Source organism: Engystomops pustulosus, chromosome 1 (genome assembly GCF_040894005.1).
Source record: "Engystomops pustulosus chromosome 1, aEngPut4.maternal, whole genome shotgun sequence".
NCBI classification, from domain to species: Eukaryota; Metazoa; Chordata; class Amphibia; order Anura; family Leptodactylidae; genus Engystomops; species Engystomops pustulosus.
In genome coordinates, this window is record NC_092411.1 from 138040594 (window position 1) to 138063820 (window position 23227).

Consider the following 23227-nt stretch of genomic DNA (forward strand, 5'->3'; position numbering starts at 1 on the left):
ACACATTGGTCGGGACAATATCATCTAATATCATCTTGTATTTTCTGCTGACTCAGTTTACTTCAGGAACACATCTCACTCCCCAGACCTTCAGAGCAGCAGCCTAAACACTGAGAAGCCATGCAAGGGTTAACCTCATTCCAGCACGAGAGCATCTCCGCACTCCTCCCCCCTCTCTGCATCCACTCCTACTCTGCCTCTCCTATTGGACGGAAGCCCTGGCTGGGGGCGTGGTCCTTCCTTCTCCATCTCTGTGCTAGTCAGTGGGGCCAGTGCCTGCATTCGGCACGGACGTGTTTGTCCTCAGCGCTGCGCTGCTACCTGCCAGCCATAGTAACTTCTCTTCTGTGGTAAGTTTCAGGCAGAGCTCAGATAACTGCATCCTTATTTATACTTCTTCTTTTTATGTTTAACACATTATGTTCCCCTCAAGTAGTGTGAAACAAATAGCATTCTTCATGGCAGACTTAGTTTCAATCTTTATTAGGTCACTTTGTTACTATTTAGTGTATTCTCTTTAGTGTATAGTATAGTGTATACTCTATTCCAGGTATGTGACTTGATGTTTATATCATTATCCTTTATTTTATATCAGTGTCTTTATATTGTGACCTGATCCCCAATTTCTTACTGAATGTATCCACCTGACTGTCATCCATCCAGATGTAACTCTGCAGCTGACACTTCATGAGTGGTTCTTCTCCATACAAGACTCTGATATTGATATTTATTGTGTGTATTCTAAATATTTACTACTGTGTCTTACTTATTTATCCTGTCTTTTCTTTTATACCGCAGTGTTTGACAGAGACAAATAAACTACATAAAAATATCTTCACTGCCAAGCAGAAAAGGGAGAGCCTGACATTATTTTATACTGTGGGAAGTGTAGTTCAGCCAGTGCTGGAGAAGCTAGGATGTCCCTGGGATTTTCCTGATGTCCAAGAAAATCACTTTATGAAAATAAAAATACACAGTTTTTACTGGGCTAACTGTTGTGGAAATTACTTTTTAAGAGAATTATCTGTACATGTGTCAAATGTGATCCATCTGTTGCGACTTTGAGAACTTTCCACTTTCCTGTGATGTGCTGAATGTTAAGGATTATCCTGTTGTTCCTGTAGACCCTGGTATTAGCTTTGCTCATGATTGTTGGAGCTGCTCAGAAGTTTAGTGTAGAGGATGAGGCTTCTACAAGAATCCAGTGCTCTCCTCTGCTGCTGCTGAGATCTGCTCCTCTGCTAGGACTTGGGTGGTGACTGTGCTGCTCCAGCTGCTTCTTCTCCCCCTTCTGTGCCAGTTATGAGGAGATTGAGCTGGTGGTGCCTGGTGCTAGGCAGGGTCTGCCTGCTCATCCCCTGTGCCCTGGTCTTAGCCAGAGTGCCAGGCTCTTCCTCACACCCCCAGCCCTGCCGGATCCTCAAGAGAATTGGGCACACAGTTCGAATCGGGGCAGTGCAGCTCCAGCCCTGGAGGAGCAGGGGGATTACAGCTCAGTACTCCCGCAGCTGGCCCGAAAATGAGAGCGGGCTCCAGAAGATGGGTGACGAGGCTGGAGGCAAGATGCTGGAGGGAGACAAGGAAGGAAAGTCCAACCAAGCTCCAAGGATTCCTATTGGCTACAGAGCGGCCGAGGAGTTGCTCTTCCCCAGAGAAGCCCTTCTTTTGGCAGTGGATAACCTAAATAGGATGCAGGGCCTCCTGCCCTACAACCTTACTCTGGAAGTTGTGATGGCCATAGAAGCTGGGCTGGGGGACCTACCTATCCTGCCAGTGTCCTCCTCCAGTTCTTCTTGGAGTAGTGACCCTGTGTCCTTCCTCCAGAGTGTCTGCAACACAGTGGTGGTGCAGGGGGTCACTGCCATCATTGCATTCCCCCAAAATAAAGGAGAGATTTTGGAATTGGAGTTTATAGCTTCAGTGCTCCAGATACCAGTGGTTAGCATTGTGAAAAGTGAGTTCACACGGAAAACTGAGGTAAGAGAACTGGTTTTCTATGATGAAAGAGAAAGTTCACTGATGGCTCTGCTGCTAGTTGTAACTCTGGTCACTCTTCAGTACCACAGCCCCTACTCGTAGCTCACTCTTAAAGGGCACTACACATAGTATCACGTTACAAAGCTGTCAATATGTGCAAAAATTCAATGTACCAGTATTATGTTTAACTATGTGTATACCTACTTGTGCTGCAATTCTAAACTCCTGCTACTTGTATTAGCAGGAAAATGTGCTAGAGGTCCCTTCAGCACCATGGATAGCTCTGTGTGTTTTACATTCTCCTAACTATGCTAGCTAGGTGAACAGAGCTCACATATTCTATTCTATATTTTATATTTTCCAATGCATACTGTAATTCCCGTTATCTGCTGATTACACTTGTATCTAAGACGTTATACATATTTCCTATACTTGATAATTTATGTGTATTACATTATGAGGGTTTTGAACTGTGAAATATTGTTGGTTACATTCTTGTCACACATTTAGTCACATAAATATATAATATAAATATGTATATATATTCACTATTCACTTCATGGTTTCATGAATTAGCCTGCTCATTAATGTGTTAAATATTCTGCACCACCTAATATCCTTTACTTGGTTAGTGAGGTTTTATAGAAGAAAGTTTGTGAAGAGTCCCTGATAAATCAGCTTATTTCCCAGCACTTGTCCAGAAGGGTTTTATACGATGCTGGAGGAATTGATCTCATCTGGCTGGTGATGGCTAATTAAGTTTTATCTACAGCGTGTGCTTTCATTCTTCTCAACAAACCAGATGCATGATGCTTAAGGAAAGTGGTTAGAAAACAGGTGCCAATAGTGTAAAGTAGGAAACGCATTGTGCTTCCCATCATTCCAGCATAATGGGCTCTCATAAAATCCACAAGTGTAAACAGCCCCCTGTCATTGGAATGATGATACATGATCAGTTTATTTTCATTAAAGAGGCCAGTTGTATTCATTTTCCACACACCAAAGAATCATTATTTTATAGCTGTCACAATATTTACTCAGTATGTGGCCATTTCTCAATGAGACAGACCTCTTCAAATTAGGATATCAGTGATATGTTGTAATAGATTTGGAGCTACTAGCCAAAGTGTTGATCAGGAAATATAGAAGTAACATAAATATGGTATACATTTACACATTTGGCTTCACACATCAAACCAGTTGGAAGTATTGTAAAGAACGTAAAGGTAATATCTGCCCTTTAGAGTCTTTTGAAAAAAATAATCAGTAGGGTATCCCAACCACTTGTGACCTGCTTAGCTGAAAGATACCAAGGTTTGTTACAAAATAAGGACTATAGTAAAGACACCAGATGTAATGTCTCAAAATATAGGTTTAATAATAAATACATACTTTAGAATTAGTATTATGAGACCTAGAGATTTAATGGCTATTAGGTTCTCAGGCTACTATGTGCACCCTGTGCTTTGTTACTCTTGGATATTCTTCTCTACTCATGGGTGGTCCATTAAAAGGCATTGGGGAGTGTCTTGAATACCATCTTTTGACTTACGTTAAACACTGAAGGAAATCTACCATAAGGAAAGCCTTTTTTCGTAAAAACAAGGACATAGGTAGCTTAAGGAAGAGTGAATCCTGCCAGAGGGGGCACACACCAGCATGTTAGTGTGCTTGGTTTACAATCCTTCATTCTGGTGGTAGATGTCCTTTAATTGTGAAGTATTTGTTGTGAACTAAAGCATCACTTAAAGCAGATGATAACGTTAAATGTGGATAAATAAGGAAGGTTGACATTTCTAATGACTTATTTCCTTAGAGTTCTAACAAATCAGGAGAAATATGCTGTAGGTCTGGAAAAAGTTAGTCATTTTTCCTTGTCCTTATTTAACTGCCATAAAGGGACAGGAGAAGCCTTCCAGAAACATTGCTCACTACAGGAGAAGAAAAGAGCAGATAAAGCAGACTGAATCTTTTCCCCTTAATAAAATATATTCCAAAGTATACTATTATGCCTGTACTATTCATTCCTGGAATAAAAGAAATAGCTTCATGTGTTTACTTATACTTTAAACATTTTTTGTTCTCCATGATTTTTTTGTCATCTGCATAAAAAGCATGCCTTGCTATCCTTTATATATGTATTGATTCACTAATGTAAAAATTTCCATCCTGTCTTACTGTCTACAAAGGGTCTCCATGTATTTTCAATATAAAATCAAAGACCTACCTTATACAGTGTCATCTTAACATGACATTTTGTATGTTTGCTGCCCTTAGAGAGAATTTAGAGTAAATAATAAAAAAAAGAGGAGAATTATTTAATATACACTGTTATGTGAATTAGAGCATGATTTCAGAGTTAAAGGTAAAGTGAATCCTGACAGGACTTGAGTATGTATGGTACATCTGCAGTACAGAGAACAAAACCACCAAGGTGTGATTGATGTGAAGACCTTTAGCTCAGATTCATGGGTTTTTACAAAAATATTACATTTACCCTTTAGTAGTTGAAAAGTCCCATTCTAAAAATTTAATAAGGGCATATAGTTTCTGCACATGCTAGTAGTGTACATCAAGGCTAGGTTTACATCATGCTAATGGCATACGCTCAGCGTATACATTGGAAAAGCTCTTGACACATCCACTGAGCAGGCATTGCCATATACTGGCAGACAGAGGCATAATAGTTACAAAAGACAGGATGGAAAAATGTAGCAATCTACTTCTTTCCATCTATCGGATATGTCGTTCTGCAGGAAGAGGGGACTTTATGTTATGTCACTGTCCATAAAAGGTCCCATGGCAACATATCGCACTGTATAAGCTTTCAGTGGGATATGTCTGTGCCATACATTGTAAGCATACATTGGGAATTCGCCCGACATGTCCTTACAACGTATGGCAAAAATGTGATGTGAACCCAGCCTAAAATGCACAGTACAATAAAAGTAAAGAGCACATTTTTTTCCTTCCTGTTCGATAAAGTTTTAACAATGAGACAAATTCTTCAATCCTCAAGGACTGTGTAAAGAGGGGATGTAATATGGCAGTTACATCAGTTTTCAGTCTTCAAAATGTCTCAACTAATCCCATCTGTTGATTCATGCCAAATCTGAGATATTTTTGCGAACCTGCTCAAAAAGTTGCAAATTTATGTGCACATTTAATCCAGTTCCCCCAGCTGAATATGGCAAGTGAATATGACTATTCAAAAGTTAAACTTCATACATGTGTCTACCACATCTGGATTCAGTGAAGTGAGCTAAAGTGTAGTAGGTTGGCAAATGTTGCAAAGAAGGCCCACATTTTTATGCAATTTAACAGCTTAGACAACTTTAACTTGAAAGGGTTGTCCGGGAATAATTTATTTTTTTCATATGTAGATATGTACATTTTAAATCATTGATATTTAGCTGCAAATCCTAGATTCAGCCCATTTTGTACATTTTAGGCAACAGCATTATTTTCTGAAATAATCTAATAATCCCTGTCCATGCTTATAGTTTAGAAATAACGCAGGCCAGAATTTCTGTTATGGGGGTCTGTAAATGTTCCTGTGCAAATAAATTAGATGAAGTTACTGAGGAGGTAACTCAATGTAGTCCCTGGATTGTGTTTTCTGACTTTTTTTTTGAATTATGTGGATATTAATTAAAGGGAATCTGTCACCACATTTTCACTAATACAGCTTGTGACAGGTTCCTGTAGAGCCCTTTTAACTAACATAAACATAGAAAGAGATGACGGCACTCACCGGTTCCAAAAGCATGAAAAGCGTCCTTTATTGGTGGGGAAGCATGCAGGGGGGTAAACAGACAGACTCCGGCAACGGGGCCGTTTCACGCACTGTGGCGCTTTCTCAAGTTCGCCTTGAGAAAGCGCCACAGTGCGTGAAACGGCCCCGTTGCTGGAACCTGTCTGTTTACCCCCCTGCATGCTTCCCCACCAATAAAGGACTCTTTTCATGCTTTTGGAACCGGTGAGGGCCGTCATCTCTTTCTATGTTTATGTATGGATATCTTCTTATATACATTGATTGAGCACCGCTGGAAAGTCCTGCCATGATCACCCCTGCCCCTGGAGAGTCGGGCCACGCGTTGGACTGTCGGCGGTATCGTTGGGGCTGTGCCCGCCAGAGACTTTTCTCCATTTAATACCCTTTTAACTAACTGACACCTTTCTGTTAGCTACAAATGGTTTCCCTTAAATCAACTTTATGTTGGTTAAGGTGCGCCTTATAGGCCAGTGCGCCTTATATATGAACTTATACAGAAATGTACTACAGACAAGATGTACTGTACATTTACCAGTGTTTAATAGCTCCAACCCCAGAAATTTCCTGCACCTTCCCACACAGTATACAGGGTCCCTAGCTCCTGCCCTCCCCTAGCACGGAGAGACCGGAGCTGCCATAGTGCCGACCACGAGGCAATCATCATCAGTAAACAATCCCCCATACCTGACAGCCCTGTAACAGGGGAAAGAGAAGGAGCCACAGGGAACCCCGTAGGAATAACACCCTGGCTGAGGATGGAAGGAGAAGGGGCGGAGGGAGACCGCTTAACCCCTGCTGCATCACCCTGCATTAACCCCCAGCAGCCCATACCTCTGAGATCGGAGCTCTCTGACACCCTGAAGACAAGTTTCCCGGGAAGTGTAGCTGGCTTGAACTGTGCACAGGTCTGCCACCTGCTGGTCATTTTTAGGTACTGCATTTGATCCTGCGCCTTATACTCCAGTGCGCTTTATATATGAACCTAGATGTCTTAACAAGCATTTATGAGAGGTGCGCCTTATACTCCAGTGCGCCTTATAGGCCGAAAAATACGGTTCCTGGAATCATAGGTAATAATCCGCTTCATGTCCCATGCCTTACCTCATCATGTCATGTGACCAGGGTGACATCATCTAAGGTCCTGTTACATCTCCAATGTCTACTCAATGTACAGTGATTTGTGAAAGTATTGATCCCCTTGAACTTTTCTACCTTTTGCCACATTTCAGGCTTTTAACAATTAGATATATAAAATTGTGATTTTTTAATATGAATCAATAACAAGTGGGACACAATTGTGAAGTGGAACAAAATTTAATAAATATTTTAAACTTTTGTAAAAAATAAACTGAAAAGTGGGGGCATGCTAAATTTTTAGACCCCTTAAAGTCAATACTTGTTAACATTGCCTTTTGCTGCAATTACAGCTGCAAGTTGCTTGGGGTATGTCTCTATCAGTTTTGCGCATTTAGAGACTGAAATTGTTGCCCATTCTTCTTTAACCCCTTAAGGACGCAGCCTGTTTGCAGGTTAAGGCTCGCAACTTTTTTTTGAAATTTGATCAGTGTCTCTTCCTGTGGTAATAACTTTTGAACACTGTTACTTATCAAAGCGATTCTGAGATTGTTTTTTCCCCACATGTTGTACTTCATTTTAGTGGTAAATTTTGGCTGATAAGTTTTGCGTTTATTTACAAAAAAAAGAAAAAAATGATGAATTTTTAGAAAAATTTGCCATTTTCGAAATTCAAAATCACCGCGTTTTCAGGCAGATAGATTTACCACCTAAATAACTTGCAGAATAACATTTCCCATTTGTCTACTTTACATTTTCATAATTTTTGAAATGTTTGGATAATTTATTTTGACGTCACGCGGCCTACAAATCGAATAGCGATTTTCCGTATTTTCGGAATTGACTATTTTGGGGATAAATACTGTTTGAAATCAAATTTCACATATTTAGCAACAAAACCCCCTATATAACCAACCCATTTTCAAATCTGCACCCCTCAAACTATCAGAAACAGCATTTACAAAGATTGTTAACCCCTTGAGATCTTCATAGTAATTGAATCAAAATGGCGGTGAAATTTAGAATGGTCAAATTTTGTCGGTTATACGTTCATTTAGCCCTAAAATTTACACATTTCCAAAAGATAAAAAGAGAAAACTCACCATAAAATTTGTTCTACAATTTCTCCTGAGTGCAGCGACCCCCCACATGTGGACATTACTTGTGTTATGGGGGCACAGCGAGGCGCAGAAGGGAAGGAGCACCCTGCAGCTGCCAGGATTTTAGTTTTCTCGTTGCCCCCTATTGAAGGCTATAAAATGTTCGCTTTTCCGTTATTCGGGCCATGTGACGGCATTTTTTTTGCGGGACGAGATGCTTTTTCCAGTGTTACCATTTTGGGGTTGGTATCACCTATTGTTGAAAATTTTGGAACTTTTTTTGAGGTCATGAGTAGAAAAGCATCAATTCTGTACTGGATTTTTTCCTTTTTTTTTTTTTCGTGTTCACCGTATAGCCTAATAATCCTGTTATTTTTATTCTATGGGTGGATACGATTACGGGGATACCAGACATGAATATTTTTTCTTATGTTTTACTAAATTTGCCAAATAAAACCCTAATGTGGGGAAAAATCTATCATTTTTGCATCGCTGTCTTCCAAGTGGCATAACATTGTTACGTTTTTGGCTACAAAGCTGGTTGATAGCTTGTTTTTTGCGGGACATGTTTTTCTTTGCAACAATATCATTTTGGAGTACATATGTTTTGTTGATCACTTTTTATTGCATTTTTAGTAGGATATAATAGGTAAAAATCATAATTTTTGGCAGGTTTTTGACGTTTTTTTTTACGGCGTTCATCATATGGGTTCAATAGTTATTTAGTTTTATTCTATGGATTGTTACGGACGCGGTGATACTATATATGTGGGGTTTGTGTTATGATTTAGACTTTTTTGAGCGTTATATGTCTCTTTATATGTTTTGGGGCTTATGGGCATTTTTAGTGATTTATAAAGTAATTTTTTATTGAAAAACATTATTTTGTACATTTTTTACATGATCCACCATGGGATATGAACAAGCAATCATCTTATAATCTTGATAATACTCTGCAATACTAATGTATTGCAGGGTATTATCAGTGCCAGCCTATGCAGATGCATAGGCTAACACTTTGCCTTTAAGATGACGTCACAGACGCCATCTTAAAGGTAAACCCTCCAGGCTTCTCTGGGGTCCCGATCGGACCCCAGAGGAGCCAAAACAGCGATCGCTCCCCCACCGAAAACGGTGCGGGGGGGCCGATCGTGGGGTAAAGACCCTCAGAAGGCATGTTAAATGCCGCGGTCGCGTTGACCGCGGCATTTAACGGGTTAAACACCCGCGATCGGAGCCCACTCCGACCGCGGGTGTTAGCCGGGAATGTCAGCGGTAAATTACCGCTGAAATCCCGCGGCTAACGATGCCGGTTCGGCTGCTATGCAGCGCTGAACCGGCATCGGCTCTGCGCAGTAGCTGTACTGCGCTGAGCGCTAATCGCGGGACTCAGCGCAGTACAGCTACGGCGCAGAGCGCTAAGGGGTTAAAAAAACTTGAGCTCAGTGAGGTTGGATGGAGAGCGTTTGTGCACAGCAGTTTTCAACTCCTTCCATAGATTTGTGATTGGATTCAATGGACTTTGACTTGGCATTTGTAACACCTGGATAAGTTGTAGATTTTGCTTCTATGTTTGGGATCATTAACTTGTTAAAGATAAATCTCTGTCCCAGTCTCACTTCTTTTGCACCATCACCATGTTTGACAGTGACCTGTGTTGCTTTTACGCCAAACACATGGTTTGGCATTGTGGCCAAAATTTTCAATTTTGGTTTCATTGGACCAGAGCACCTTCTTCCTCATGGACATCTTTGGGAAATATCTTTCTTCTTGCCCCTCTTCCATAAAGTCCAGATTTTTGCAGTGTGCAACTGAATGTTGTCCTTTGGACAGACTCTCCCACTTTCCCATCAAGAAGAAGAAGGCAGGGCAGTGTGAGTAAATTTTAATATACCTGTTTCACTTAGTGTATAACTTACATCTGGTGAGTTGCGTATAAGTTTACAAACTGATTTTTGTAACATTGCAGCCATGGAAAGGAACCATTTAGGGATAAGGGCAATGCTATTTAATCATCGTTTTTAATGAAGTATTTATTTTGAATGGGTTAATTTGCATGGCAGGTTCTCTTTTTAGCTTTTTTATTTTTAAATGAAGAGAAGACATACCATAGATGTATACAATGTTGCAATCAACCTCAACGACTAAACCTGTTAGGGTACACTTCAAGGGTACGGTACAATGCAAATAAACTGTAGAAAAGAGCCACCATCCAACCTTCCAATTTGTGATAAACTGTGTGATACAGCAAGGTGATCAACTATCTGGCTAAAGATAATTGGTATGCTAGTCCTGATCTGAGTTTCAGTCCAGGAACCATCTACACTAGATGTTCCTTCTTCCCTCATAATATTGATTTCTGCACAGTTTGTTGAAAGGTTGGACCCACTTAATCTATTATAGTTGTTTAAAAAACCTAGTTCTATTTGAAAAGATGTCTATTAGACGTTGCCAGTGGTACTAATTTCTAACTATTTCCTATGCCAGCAGGGAATTTGCAAGTCCAGCTTTGCCACACTACTGCAAGGGCTGGTACAAATTATCCTGTATATTAACAATTCTCCTTACATTGTCTGCCAAAATTAGGAAGGTGGATGCAGCCAATATTTTTCTTGAGGGGATATTTGAGCAGAAAGGAATATGTGCATTTTTATTTCCAACTGAATAAAGAATGACAAACATTAATATTCTACTATTATTAATATAATTATATATTCCTTGTTTTTGTGTTTTTTTCATAAAGACATGTAAATTATTGTGGGTCTAAAGGTTGCATTTTAGCAGTTTATCGTTTAAGAAGATGTACAGATTTATATGAAATGATAATAGTGAAAAGATAATAGTGAATCTGAAATGAATAGAAAACTTCACAAAGGATAAGAAATTTGCACTCAATGATGATGAGAAATGACAAGCTTACTGAATGGATATTAGAGAATGAATAGTTCCTACATATCCTTTTATCCTGACTGCTGCTGTACTTGGAAAATAGAGGCTGACAAGAAAGGGAATGCATATCATACTAAAAAAGGGGGAAATACATAACAAGTTTGGAAACAGGTTACAATCTATGTCATGTTAGGGAGAAAATACAGAGGGAAATGATTTATGCATCTGCTTTCATTTCATTTTTCCATAACCATTCAGTATGTGCACAGTGTGTTCTCTGGACTGGAACAATATGACCGGGAAAGGCCTTTATATTGTACATATAGTGCACTGCCAGAAAGCTAATACTCTATTTCCTAAACTTTTTAATAAAAGCTTTCACTGCAAGAGAGGAAGAAAGTTTTGTTGAGTTTCTTACTGTTAATTAATTCCTGTCAATGGACCAATAGTTTGGTTCCTGACAAATACTCTTTTCTTTTTTAATTTTGGTATAAAACAGTATATTTGAGCTAAGAGCCTAGAGCCTATTAGTATAGTATGAGCCCATACTTTAAACAGCGTGAGCAGCAAGGACCTAATATACATTTGTTATACTTTTATACGAAAATTCAGTTCTAATAATAGTGAAGGACGTCAAATTCCTCTTATCTGCCAGCCTATGAACCCACATCAAAGTTAAAAAGACATGGCAGTAAGCCAAACTAGTGGTAAAGGTACAGTTGTAATATTACAGGCACAACTCTATTGGCAGCAGATAGAAGTAATAATTCAGCTGCTGTTCCTTGTTCCAGATGGATAGTGAGTTCACCTCACTATTTTATATTTTCCCACCAACAGTAAACCAAGTCTAGCTATTCTATGACTATGTGATTCAGCACTGTAGTGCTATTGGTATATATTGCTTCATTACCAAACAACAAAAATGGGGCAAGGCCGGTCTGCTTGGTCATAGTGTAACGAGGCATGTTGCCCAATAGAAGTCTGTGTGTGCCATGAGTTAACCAAAATGTATGCATCTCACGGCTCAAATATACAGTCATGTGCATGAAGCCTAATGCTGGTTCTATCAAAATATCACAGGCTGAGCTCTCTCCATACACGGCATGTGTCAGCTGTATTATACAGCTGACACCCACCTGGTACTGCCACCGATCACGGAAGTAAACCTGTTAAGTGCCGCAGTCGAACCTGCCTTCGTCACCTAACTTACCTTTTGATGGGCACTGCCATCTTCGTTGGGCCCCCCACGTGACGTCATCGGAAGGTGGCGATTGGTTGCCATGGCAGCCTACAGTCTCATAAAGATATAGACTTGCAATGTGTAAACGTATAAATAAAAAAGTTATTAGTTCTGGAATAAGGGGTGTAAAAAACAGAAACTCAAAAATGAAAAATGGGTAAGGGTAAAGTCATTTAAACCTAAGACCTTTAATGAGACAGCAATGGTGACGTAACTTCAGTGGCATGTGGCTACTGCAGTCTATTAGTGGCTTTGGCTTACACTGCTCAGTATACACAAAAAGAAGAAAGGCCAGTTGTGGGGGCCACGTACCACTGGCACACCATATAACACCAAATACTTGAACAAAATAACCAAATAATCAGAAATTTAAATGACAAAGTCAAACTTTTATTAATCGCAATAAAAATTAATAAAAATAAAGACAGTAATGAGTAGACCAAAGGAACAGATAAAAGTGGCTGTACAAAAATAATAATAGCCAAGAAAGGACTTAGGGGTAGGTTATGGAGAAAATATGGCACAGAGGGGAGATAAGGGTAAGGAGACCAAACTCACACAGCCAAGTCAAGAGCCTAAGTCGGATTGTTAGTATACCATACCACAGAATAGGAGCACACGCCACAGACCCCGACACGTGTTTCGCCACTAGGCTTTATCAAGGGGAGTGACTCCCTGTGTGAGTTTGGTCTCCTTACCCTTATCTCCCCTCTGTGCCATATTTTCTCCTATCATGGATTGTATAACCTACCCATAAGTCCTTTCTTGGCTATTATTATTTTTGTACAGCCACTTTTATCTGTTCCTTTGGTCTACTCATTACTGTCTTTATTTGCATAATTTTTTATTGTGATTAATAAAAGTTTGACTTTGTCATATAAATTTCTGATTATTTGGTTATTTTGTTCAAGTATTTGGTGTTACACTGCTCAGGCCAGCATTAGGTAACAGTGGAAGTAACCTGTCCCTTCTGAAACAGAGATTATTGGTGAGAGATTTTAAATTCTTAATCCCAAATTGCCCCTCATATAAATAATTTGTCACACAATGTGGGCTCATAGAATGTAATCCAATTTCATGCATGGGACCTTCTATAACAGCCACTGCCACAGACAATATAATATTGGATGTAATATGGCAACAACATATTTTTGAAATATTTTAAAGAATTTACAGCAGTAAAAGAATGACCAATACTCAACTATTAAATTCTCAGTTGTCTCAGCAACAACGGTTCAGTGGTATTTCTGATAGTTCTGATTATCCGCTGTTAGCCAACAGATTTCTGTGATGACCCCTGTGACATCTTTTTTATATTAAAAGTCTTAATTGATTTATTCTAGAATGTAAGATGAACTTCAAATTAACCTCTCAACCCATGTGATGACATTTGATTACTAACCTATAGAAATGATAAAATATATACCATATTTTTCAGTATATTTAAAAGTGAGAGCAAACTGCTTAAATGGTAAGGAAGAATTATTTGCTTTCTAAAATAAAATACATCATGGAACCTTGTCAGTGAAATATCTTCTTCTTTATAACCGATTACAAGCTGGTTCTAACCGTTATGATATTAATGGTCACTGTGTATATGATTTGACTCCAGCAACCATATTCCCTCCAGTCATGTGGTATATTTCTACTTTTTACATATACAATGTATATTCTAGCCTTGTTTCATAAATTCTCACATTTTATTGGCACATTCCAGTAGATATATATATACTTCATTCCAGAACCCATTGTTTGGTCCATATATGAACAACATATCCATTTTGACTGTTCCATCTTAAATACACCACTTGATCACTGACATATCTAGGCATTTCAATTAATATTTATACAAAAATCTTCCTCAACTACAATATAATATTTGTCTGTTATTAGTCTAATATATTATCAGCATATTGCACATTTTAAACACTATGAGGGGAGATTTATCAATGCTTCTCCGCCAGTTTTATGACATTCCCAGAACCCAGGAGAACCACACAACATGGCCTATATAAGCCCACCAAAGATGAATACGCACCTATTTCTGAGAAAGGAGAAATGCTTATGAGGAATCTTATTAGGAATTAGGACTATGAGTTATCTTTGTTGATCTCTGTAGCGCCCATGATGTCACAGTGGGTACCACAATTTGTTGATTAGAACCACCGGCCCAGGTCTCCTTCACAATCTATTTATTTTCATATCTCACACTAAATCTATACCTACTGCAACTCGCCCGAGACATCTGATAAGTTAGGAAGATCACTGATTACAAGTAATACTTCTGCCATGTGTCATGTCAAAGGGGTATTCTCATCTGGGCATTCACATTCAATTTAATTAATCTGCAAAAAACTGTTTCCTTGGATACGACCACTTCTGCTGGAGCGATTGCACAAAGAAACAATTTTTTGAATATGAAATGTCCGGGAGTTACTGCAGGTCTCACAGACATCTTGCGGTAATGAACCTTGAATCCAGGTGGTCAGGCAGGACTCAATAGCGCATGTCTGTCCACCATTACTGGAGTGTGGGGTGGTCATAACCGAAGAAGCTATCTTGTTTCTAAGGGACAACATGATGACTGCTCCCCGTCAACTTTATACAAAACTGCAGCACAGCCCAGTCATGTTACTGCTGGCATGCGACTAAAATAATAAAATGCAACTGGTGACATTTCCAGTAACATTTAAAGAGTTAATACCCAAGATTGTTGCTGACAGGTCCCAGGACCCAAACAGATTTTTAAAACTAGTGTTTGGCTAAAGTAGCCCAAACTTGAAACAGTCGTCTCATCACTACAATTGTAGGTTTAGCGCAGTTAGCATGCACTTTTCTTTTGGTTAACTATATATAAATCTCTATAAAAATGTAAAAGAAAATGAACTTCATAAAGTAATAAGAAATGTGTTCAAGAAGTACTTTATGAGGAAAAATAGTATTTCACATAACAGCTAAATCGGTAGATGTGATGGGTCCTTAGGGGAAAGTTAGAGGTTAAAGTCAAAACACAGCTCTTCCAGTGGATGACAAGTTCTTGGATGTGTTTTAAGCAGTGAGAAACAAATGTATTGTATTTAACATGCATTTTACCATCACAATTAACTTGTCATGAAACAAGAACATAAGGTACCAGAGCCCATAGAAAGTTCTTATCTTGGAATAACACAAAACTTAGTAAACTTAGTAAGTAGCAGAAAACTTAGATTTTGTATAGAATTGCTTCCTGTTGTTGAATGTTTATCAGCTTTAACCCCTTTAGGGCATAGCCATTTTGTAGCTTAAGACTCAGCACCATTTTTAGTATTTTGACATGCGTCGCTTTATGTGGTTATAACTTTTGATTGTTAGTTATATGGTTATTATAAAAAGTGATGAATTTTTGGAAAAAATTTGCCATTTTCAAAATTCTTAATCATCGCGTTTTCAAGCAAATAGTTTTACCACCTAAATAAGTTGCAATATGTCTGATTTACATTTTCAGAATTTTTGAAATGTCTGGATAATTTATTTTGATTACGAATCGAATATTACTTTTCGTATTTTCAGAATTGACTATTTTGGGAATAATTTCTGTATTTAAAATTTGGAATATTTAACATTAAACCCCCCCTATATAATCAACCTATTTTCAAATCTTCACCCCCCAAACTATCAGAAACAGCTTTTAGGAAGATTGTTAACCGTTTGAGATTTTCATCAAGTAAAGTAATTAAATCAAAATGGAAGGGAAATTTAGAATGGTCAAATTTTGTCGGTTATGTGTTCCTTTATCCCTAAAATTCACATATTTTCAAAAGATAAAAACAGAAAACCCATCTTAAAATTTGTTATGCAATATCTCCCATGTACAGCGACCCCCATATGTGGCCATTACTTCTATCTAGTTCTATGGGCGCACAGCGAGGCACAGAAGGGAAGGAGCACCCTGCAGCTTCCAGGATTTTAGTTGCCTCATTGGTCCCTTTTGTAGGCTATAAAATTTTAGCTTTTTCATTATTGGCGCCATATGACTTTTTTTAGGGCATGAGTAGTAACGCATAAATTCGGTACTGGGTTTTCTTACTTTTTTTTGTTGGTGTTCATCGTATAGCCTAATAATCATGTTCGCTTTATTCTATGGGTCAATATGATTATGGGGATACCATACTTCGTTAATTTTTTTTTGCCAATAAAACCTTAATGTGGAGAAAAATCTATCACTTTTGCTTTGCGGTCTTCCGAGTGGAATAACATTTTTACTTTCTTGGTTGATGGCTTTTTTTTTTTTCAATTATTTTTTAATTTAAGAATAATTTTTTTTACATTTTTTTACTAGTTCCATGATGGGACATGAACAAGCAATTATCGCATTGTTTGTTCATGATAATACCCTCGGACCTCAGGGCTGCCATGACCGATTAGCGCCCCTTCAAGACGGTGGAAGGGGGGGGGCGATCGTGGGAAAGAGACCCCCATATGGTAGTTTAAATGTATTGACATGCGGCATTAAACAGGTGGTTTTGTGATGACCAGTTTTTAAGAGTTATCTGCACTGACCAGTTTCCTTCTCTGTTGCGGAGAAAGGGCTGATCTCACAGATAAGAATCATTAAATACGGATAACCCCTTTCCACATGTCTGACATTGCTGGATAAGACAGAACAGAGTTTGCAAATCAATAAAAATAAGACCAGGTTAATTAATGAGACAAAGCCATTGGAAATCTATTCAATGGCTATCAATCAATTTATTGCTGCTTTAGCTCCTATCACTCCCTAAGCTCTGACCAGCTTAGGGAGTGATAGGAGCTAAAGCAGCAATAAAATTCCAGGGTTTGGGCGAGGACTCTCTAAGCAGACACATTATGATCCTTCTAGGTCTGTGAGCTGACAAAGTGGTAAGATTATCACGGTACAGGTTTATATGCAGTTTCATCTGGACATTGTACTAACACACTGACACATTGAAAGAAATATACCACAGATGATGCGATCCATTAGATATCTATTACACCCAAGGTCAGCTCTCCTACATCTCTGCCATTCCACAACATACTGCTGGATCTGCTGTGCCTTCCCAGATAAAAAAAAACCCATAGCTGTCTGTAGCTTGTAGTTCTCATCATGCTGCTGCCGTCAGGAACTTATTGTATGTGTCTCAGTGTGCATCGGTGAGTGAGCTCCATCCTGGACTGCCGGGGTTTGGGCATAGAGTGCAGGGAGCAAAGAGAGACATAAATCTCAGTTCTACTGCCATCACACAGAAATCCAAGATGACATCCCCAACTGCAATGGATTTGTCTGCAATGTCCAGACAGGACTAATCAACCTGAGCTGGATCTCTCATACACAGCAGCTGGGGGATGTGGCAACAATTTATTACTTCTGCCTCTCAGTGATAACACAGTGATTACATCATTCTCTGGTGCAGTGCATAACTAATGTGAGAGGAAAAGCGCAGACCCAGGCAAAGGAGCCATAGAGCTTCATTGTCATAGTTTACTAATAGTTTTTTTAGCAAAACCACTCAGCTCAGAGATTAAACAAGATATGTGCCCGCATCAGCATAGCTACAGCGTTCTCAAGGTATGTTTGGTTCATACTGCATGAAATCAAATGGTAGATTTTCTTAAAGCCACCTGACTTTACTTTTGTCCTAGGCTGCGATGATCAACTGTATATAAAGAAACTATATATATATATATATATATATATATATATATATATATATATATATATACATATATATATATATACATATATATATATATATACATATATATATATACGTATATATATATATATATATATATATATATATACGTATATATATATATATATATATATATATATATATATAGTTTCTTTATATACAGTTGATCATCGCAGCCTAGGACAAATATATATATGGGAGAGAGAAAGATGATATTCTTACATAACTATCCCTTTAAAAATCCTAAGAACATTGTAAAGTGCTCATTTGCATTACTCGGTTTTTGATAAAATGAATAATTTCCTACTTTCCTTGAAAATAATGTTAAGCTTGGAAATGACAATTTTAAAAATGCAAGAGCAAAATTGTAGTTTGATGCTATAAAATGTAAGGTCATGACCACTTTATTCCTTCAGAATGAACAAGATTCTATCAGGCTATTTGGTGTATCACAATTATTTGAAATTCTGCTAAACCATAGAACATGTTGGATGGCAAACGGAGTCTTGCTAAGATTACAAGTCATGCTCTGATACATCTGACAAGCTCAGCTCTGCTGCATCAGAGTTTACTATCCTGTTCCCTGTGTATAACATGCTGAGTGACCTTGTGATTATTGATTCCAATGACACTGTGCCTCTTCTTTAATTCTTTATAAAGAAAATAACAGTAGAAATGCTTCAAAGAGTTCAAACAGAAACCAGTCTCAGATGAACTAAAGTGTGAACAAGTGACTGTTGTGCGCTGCAAACAAATGCCTGGGATATAAAAGCATTCTATGGGTCTCTGTGCTGATGGAAGGTGAAAATATTTTTTCCCTGCTTGTATTACATTCCTGAATACAATAAGAACCATGGTTCATGTCCTTAATCAAGAAATAGATATTTGTTAGAGGGCACATCCAATGTTTCATAGAAAAGGGGGCTGGGATATTTCCGATAATAATATGTTAGGTATCATTTGTATAATTGGCAGAGGGATGCTGAATGATTACTAAATGTAAGCCACATCAATGCACATCAGTGTAGTAATGAATAGGTCACCATCTAACTGCTTCAAGGTGAGGGAGGCAGTCGATATCAAATAATGTTTCGAGCTTCGAAAGATTATATGCAATGAAATTTTAATCAAATGCATTGACTGATCATAGAGGAATGTTTATTTTCAAACTAATCATTTTGTTGGCATATTACCAGAGTCATCTTCATGAAAACTCATTTCCTAGAAAATTCCTGCTGTGGAACCCTGCTGGTCTCTCCCGTTGCCCGTTCATGAGTGTTCATTAAAAAATAAAAAATAAAATAATTGTATACAGCAATCCATGATGCATCACCAATATCCACTTACTGGTAGCAGGGACTACAAATAACTACAATGTATTGTTGCTGCTGATAGAAATCAACACCTAAATGACGAGCACCATAATAGTACTGAGCAGTATTGTCCAAGCTGTATGGAGAGGGCCCACAGACAGAGCCTTAACGAAACTGCATTTTAAAACCAAAAACTGCTTCTGTCACAAGGTGTTAAGCTTTTATGTGCTGCAGTGAGATAGTGGTCCACTCAAGACACTGTTTGTTGGGGGTGATCAGTTTCCATGGAAGTTGGGGTACATGAATCCCATGGCTGCCATAGAATAATCTATATATGACCTTGCCACAGTGGGGGCTCTGTTGAGCATTTTATCATGGAGTTGGGGGCCACGTTGGGTATTCTATTATGGAGTGGGGGCCACGCTGGGCATTTTATTACTAATATGGCGGTCATGCTGGCCATTTTATTACTGATTGGTAGGGCCATAGGGGACATTTTATTATGGAGTGGGGGCCACGTTGAGCATTTTATTAAATTGTAGTGGCTGCATTTCTAATCCTAGGCTTGAACTAGAGTCAATGGGGCACATTTACTAAGGGTTTTGCACGTTCTTCTAGGCTAAAATGACTTGCACAGGTATTGTGTTGCACACCGTTGGTCAGTCCGCCTGATTTGGACCACTCGCCGTATTTAACCTACAAATTGTGTCGCACGTCGTATGTTAAAGGTGCACCACAAAAAAGATGGGGAACTCTGTCGGGCAGTGACAGATTCATGATTTCTGGTACACAATCTTAATGAATTGCCGCACCCAGCATTATACATGGAAATAGCACTTTTAGTGCAGTTTCCGACTTTCCAAGTAAATGTGACCCATTAAGTTTTCCCAGCTTTTTGTGGTGAAAGTAGGAGCCATGCATTTATGTGCATTCTATACTGTAATACTGGTGCAGATTTCTTGATAAATGTGGGCTGTTGTCTTCTTTATAAAAATGCTGGAAATTTCTATAGTTCCATAGTACCTAGAAACATTCTTATGTGTGATATTAAAGTATTTCATCTTTCAGATCCGATCAACTTTACAGTTTTGTGAGATGAAAAATAGGTGTAAACTAAATCTTCATCTGAAGCTTGTATTTCAAACTATGTATTTAGCTGCCTGTATCTTTGGTTCTGTAGTTTACAAATCCATAATTAAAAGATCTGAAATATGAAATAATTAGGCACTTTTACTAAGAACAGTGAAAACTTCACTTTATGTTGTGTGCCTGTTTAGTGTGCTTGTGTAGTATGCAGGGTGCACCAAATTCATGATTTGTGGCGTTCCTTGCACTGCTCCGACAGAGTGATACAAGAGGTAGAACTGAGAGGACAACAAAGGTGACCAATATCAGTTCACTATATCAATGAAAATGCTGATCGTAAAGTCACCAGCCAAACAACAAATAGGAAGGGTAAAATAAGGCTGAATAAAACATAACTTTTAATATATTCAATAAAAAAGTCTAAAAATACGTCAGACTAAGGTCACAATCTGGTGACACCATGTAGATGGAGAGCAATAGTTAAGCAAACATGATGCGCAAATGGACAGAGGGAGGATCTCAAAAGCTGTAATAATAAACATAAACCAGAAAGATCTCACCCGTATCAAGGAGGCAAGAGCTGAGGTGATGAGCAGGAGTACGGGGCTGCTGTTTGCCACAGGAGGTCTTAGACCAGGAGTGGGTGAATCCACTGCATCCAAGTCTCCCTATGACTGCTCTGACCCTGCTCCCCAAAACAGCTCCCATCTTTACAAGGACAATCCCAAGGAGTCCCTAGACACATAGAAGTCCCTAGGATCGTCTTCAAATGTCTTTCCAACGCTTTCCAGATCCGCCTACCAGGTGGATTTTTCATCAGGGGAAATAATACAAGGTACATAAATAATATCAGGATGGTCACGCCACGGACAGTGGTCCATAAGTAAACACAGTGGTGTATATTGGTGTGTGTCAGATGGTGGTTTTAAACCATCCCCCCGCATCTATGGCCCTGCCCATCCAGTAACATAGACCTATCAACACTCAGGGTTGGCTACCGTTGGCGGCAACTAGGGACGGAGAGCTACACATATGATGGGTTACCTAAATTATAATTCACAAACAATCGCAGCAGCACTCTGCCTCCCTATTATAAGTGTGAAAAAAACAAGTGGGCGCACGAGCATAACTCACCACATGCGATGTCTCCCACGGATTCCCACAAGTCACATGACATAGCGTCACCTTACAAGCCCATAGAGTCGTGCGAGGGAATCCACCCCTCTGATGCAGATAGGGGGCATGGCAGCAGCGGCGTCATAGGTTGCTTAGCGACCAGTCCTGGCCACTCTAAAACACAGAGCACATATGTGTTGATGTGCTTACACACAGTGTTCAAGAGATATTCACTCTTGAACACTGACCACTAATCCCACAATTGACCAAATACTGTCATAAACTGAAGTCAGAGGGGAGAGAGATTAATTTGTAGCACCCTGCATGAACAACTGTGTGTATGTACACTCAAAATAAGAAAAATTGGCTTAAGACAGTGAGGTCAGGGAAAAACTGAAAGAAGGATAGTACTTATATCAGCAATAGTTAAATACTCATTTACAGTCTGAAATGGCATCATTGAAATATTGTGTGAAATGAGTTTAATGTGATGACATACGTCACGGCAGCCTAGGGCAAGATAGGTGATGTATATACAAACAGAGGTAGAGCCACCATGTGAAAACAAGGTCCTTTAACCTAAGACTCTAGACAAAGTATGTAAATGTCACCTCCTCGTTCAGTTCCTTGTGAGAACCCGTATAGCAGGTGAAAATCCATTTTGTTTCCCTCTGGAGAATGGATCTATCCCAGTCCCCTACCCGGGGGTTTGGACGAACAGAATCAATGCTCATGAAGTGTGTAGCTTTTAAATCACCACCATGGTATAAATTCATGTGGTGGGCAACTGGAGTGTCCCTGTTGTTTTTTATTTCACCAATATGGGCACCAATTCTGCATCTCAACGCCAACTTAGTGTACCCATTGTACTCCAGATAACAATCACAAACGGCTCGGTAAATCACACCACATAGTCTACAGTTAATAAAGGAATTGATATTACCAGTAACATTGGCAACAAAAAAGGTTCCAGTCTGCATTACTGGGTATGCAACACAGCCACTACACCTATAACTACCACATATGACTGCACTATTTTTTTTTTTTGGTTCACCTTTAACATAGGGCATGCAACACAATTCTGTTGGACATTTGTGTTGAATGAAGCATAGTGTAGCCGAGCCACAAAATGGTCGGGCGTGATACAAATGTAGTGCAGTTTGCACTAGAACAAACATGCAAAGTGTGAAAGAAAACTAATAATCTTTAATATGACACAAGCATGTACCTTGGTACTATAGAACAGAAGATAGGGGCTTCTGAAATGACACTACCCCATCAACCACTAAACCTGACTCTCATGTGAAATTGGGATCAAAAGAGTCATATTTACGTGACTTTGGTGGAGATTTTTATACGTAAACAGATTTCACATAAAAGAGGGAATTCTAGAAAGTCGACTAGTAGCCTAGTGGGGTAAAACCTGGTGACAGGTTCTCTTTAGGTAATTTTTTTGTTAAATTATTGACTTATATACAGAATTGACTGCCCAATATTTACATGTTTATATTATTATTATTTGTTATTATTATTATTTTGTTTCAACTTTAGATTACTTTGTAGGCTAACATTTCCACAGTAGATGCATGCAGACGGACCATTATTTTATCACTTCTGGTTTTAGTAGAGATAATTAGTAAATATTAATTTTCTCTTTTGTACTTTTATAAGAATTGGCATGCAACCAGCACATGGAAAGCTGAAGCCACTCTTCCTAGAATGTGTGTTTCAATCAAAGCGCTTAAGAAATTTACATTTCCTTGGACTACAAATGTTGTTAATTTAGTCAATGTTTTATTTAGGGTTTTATTGACTTTGAAATAAGGAGACACTTAAGGGAATACAGAAAGACAACTACACATACAAACTAATAGCGGCGGCTTAAAAAAAGAATTTCCCGTAGTTTGTGATTTAAAAGATTATAAAAGTGGTGATATAAAAATACCAGAAATGGCAGTAAAAAG

At 38.7% G+C, this 23227-nt stretch overlaps 1 protein-coding gene across 1 annotated transcript in view; it reads left to right on the plus strand.

Annotated features, from left to right (window-relative positions):
- Positions 1-248: 248 nt before the first annotated feature.
- GRIN3A (glutamate ionotropic receptor NMDA type subunit 3A) overlaps positions 249-23227 on the plus strand; it is a 203456-nt gene continuing 180477 nt past the window's right edge. The window contains exons 1-2 of the mRNA XM_072154430.1: positions 249-350; positions 799-1977. Of these exons, the coding sequence (XP_072010531.1) occupies positions 1303-1977 (675 nt within the window). The 5' untranslated portion in view covers positions 249-350; positions 799-1302. The remainder of the gene's footprint in view (positions 351-798; positions 1978-23227) is intronic.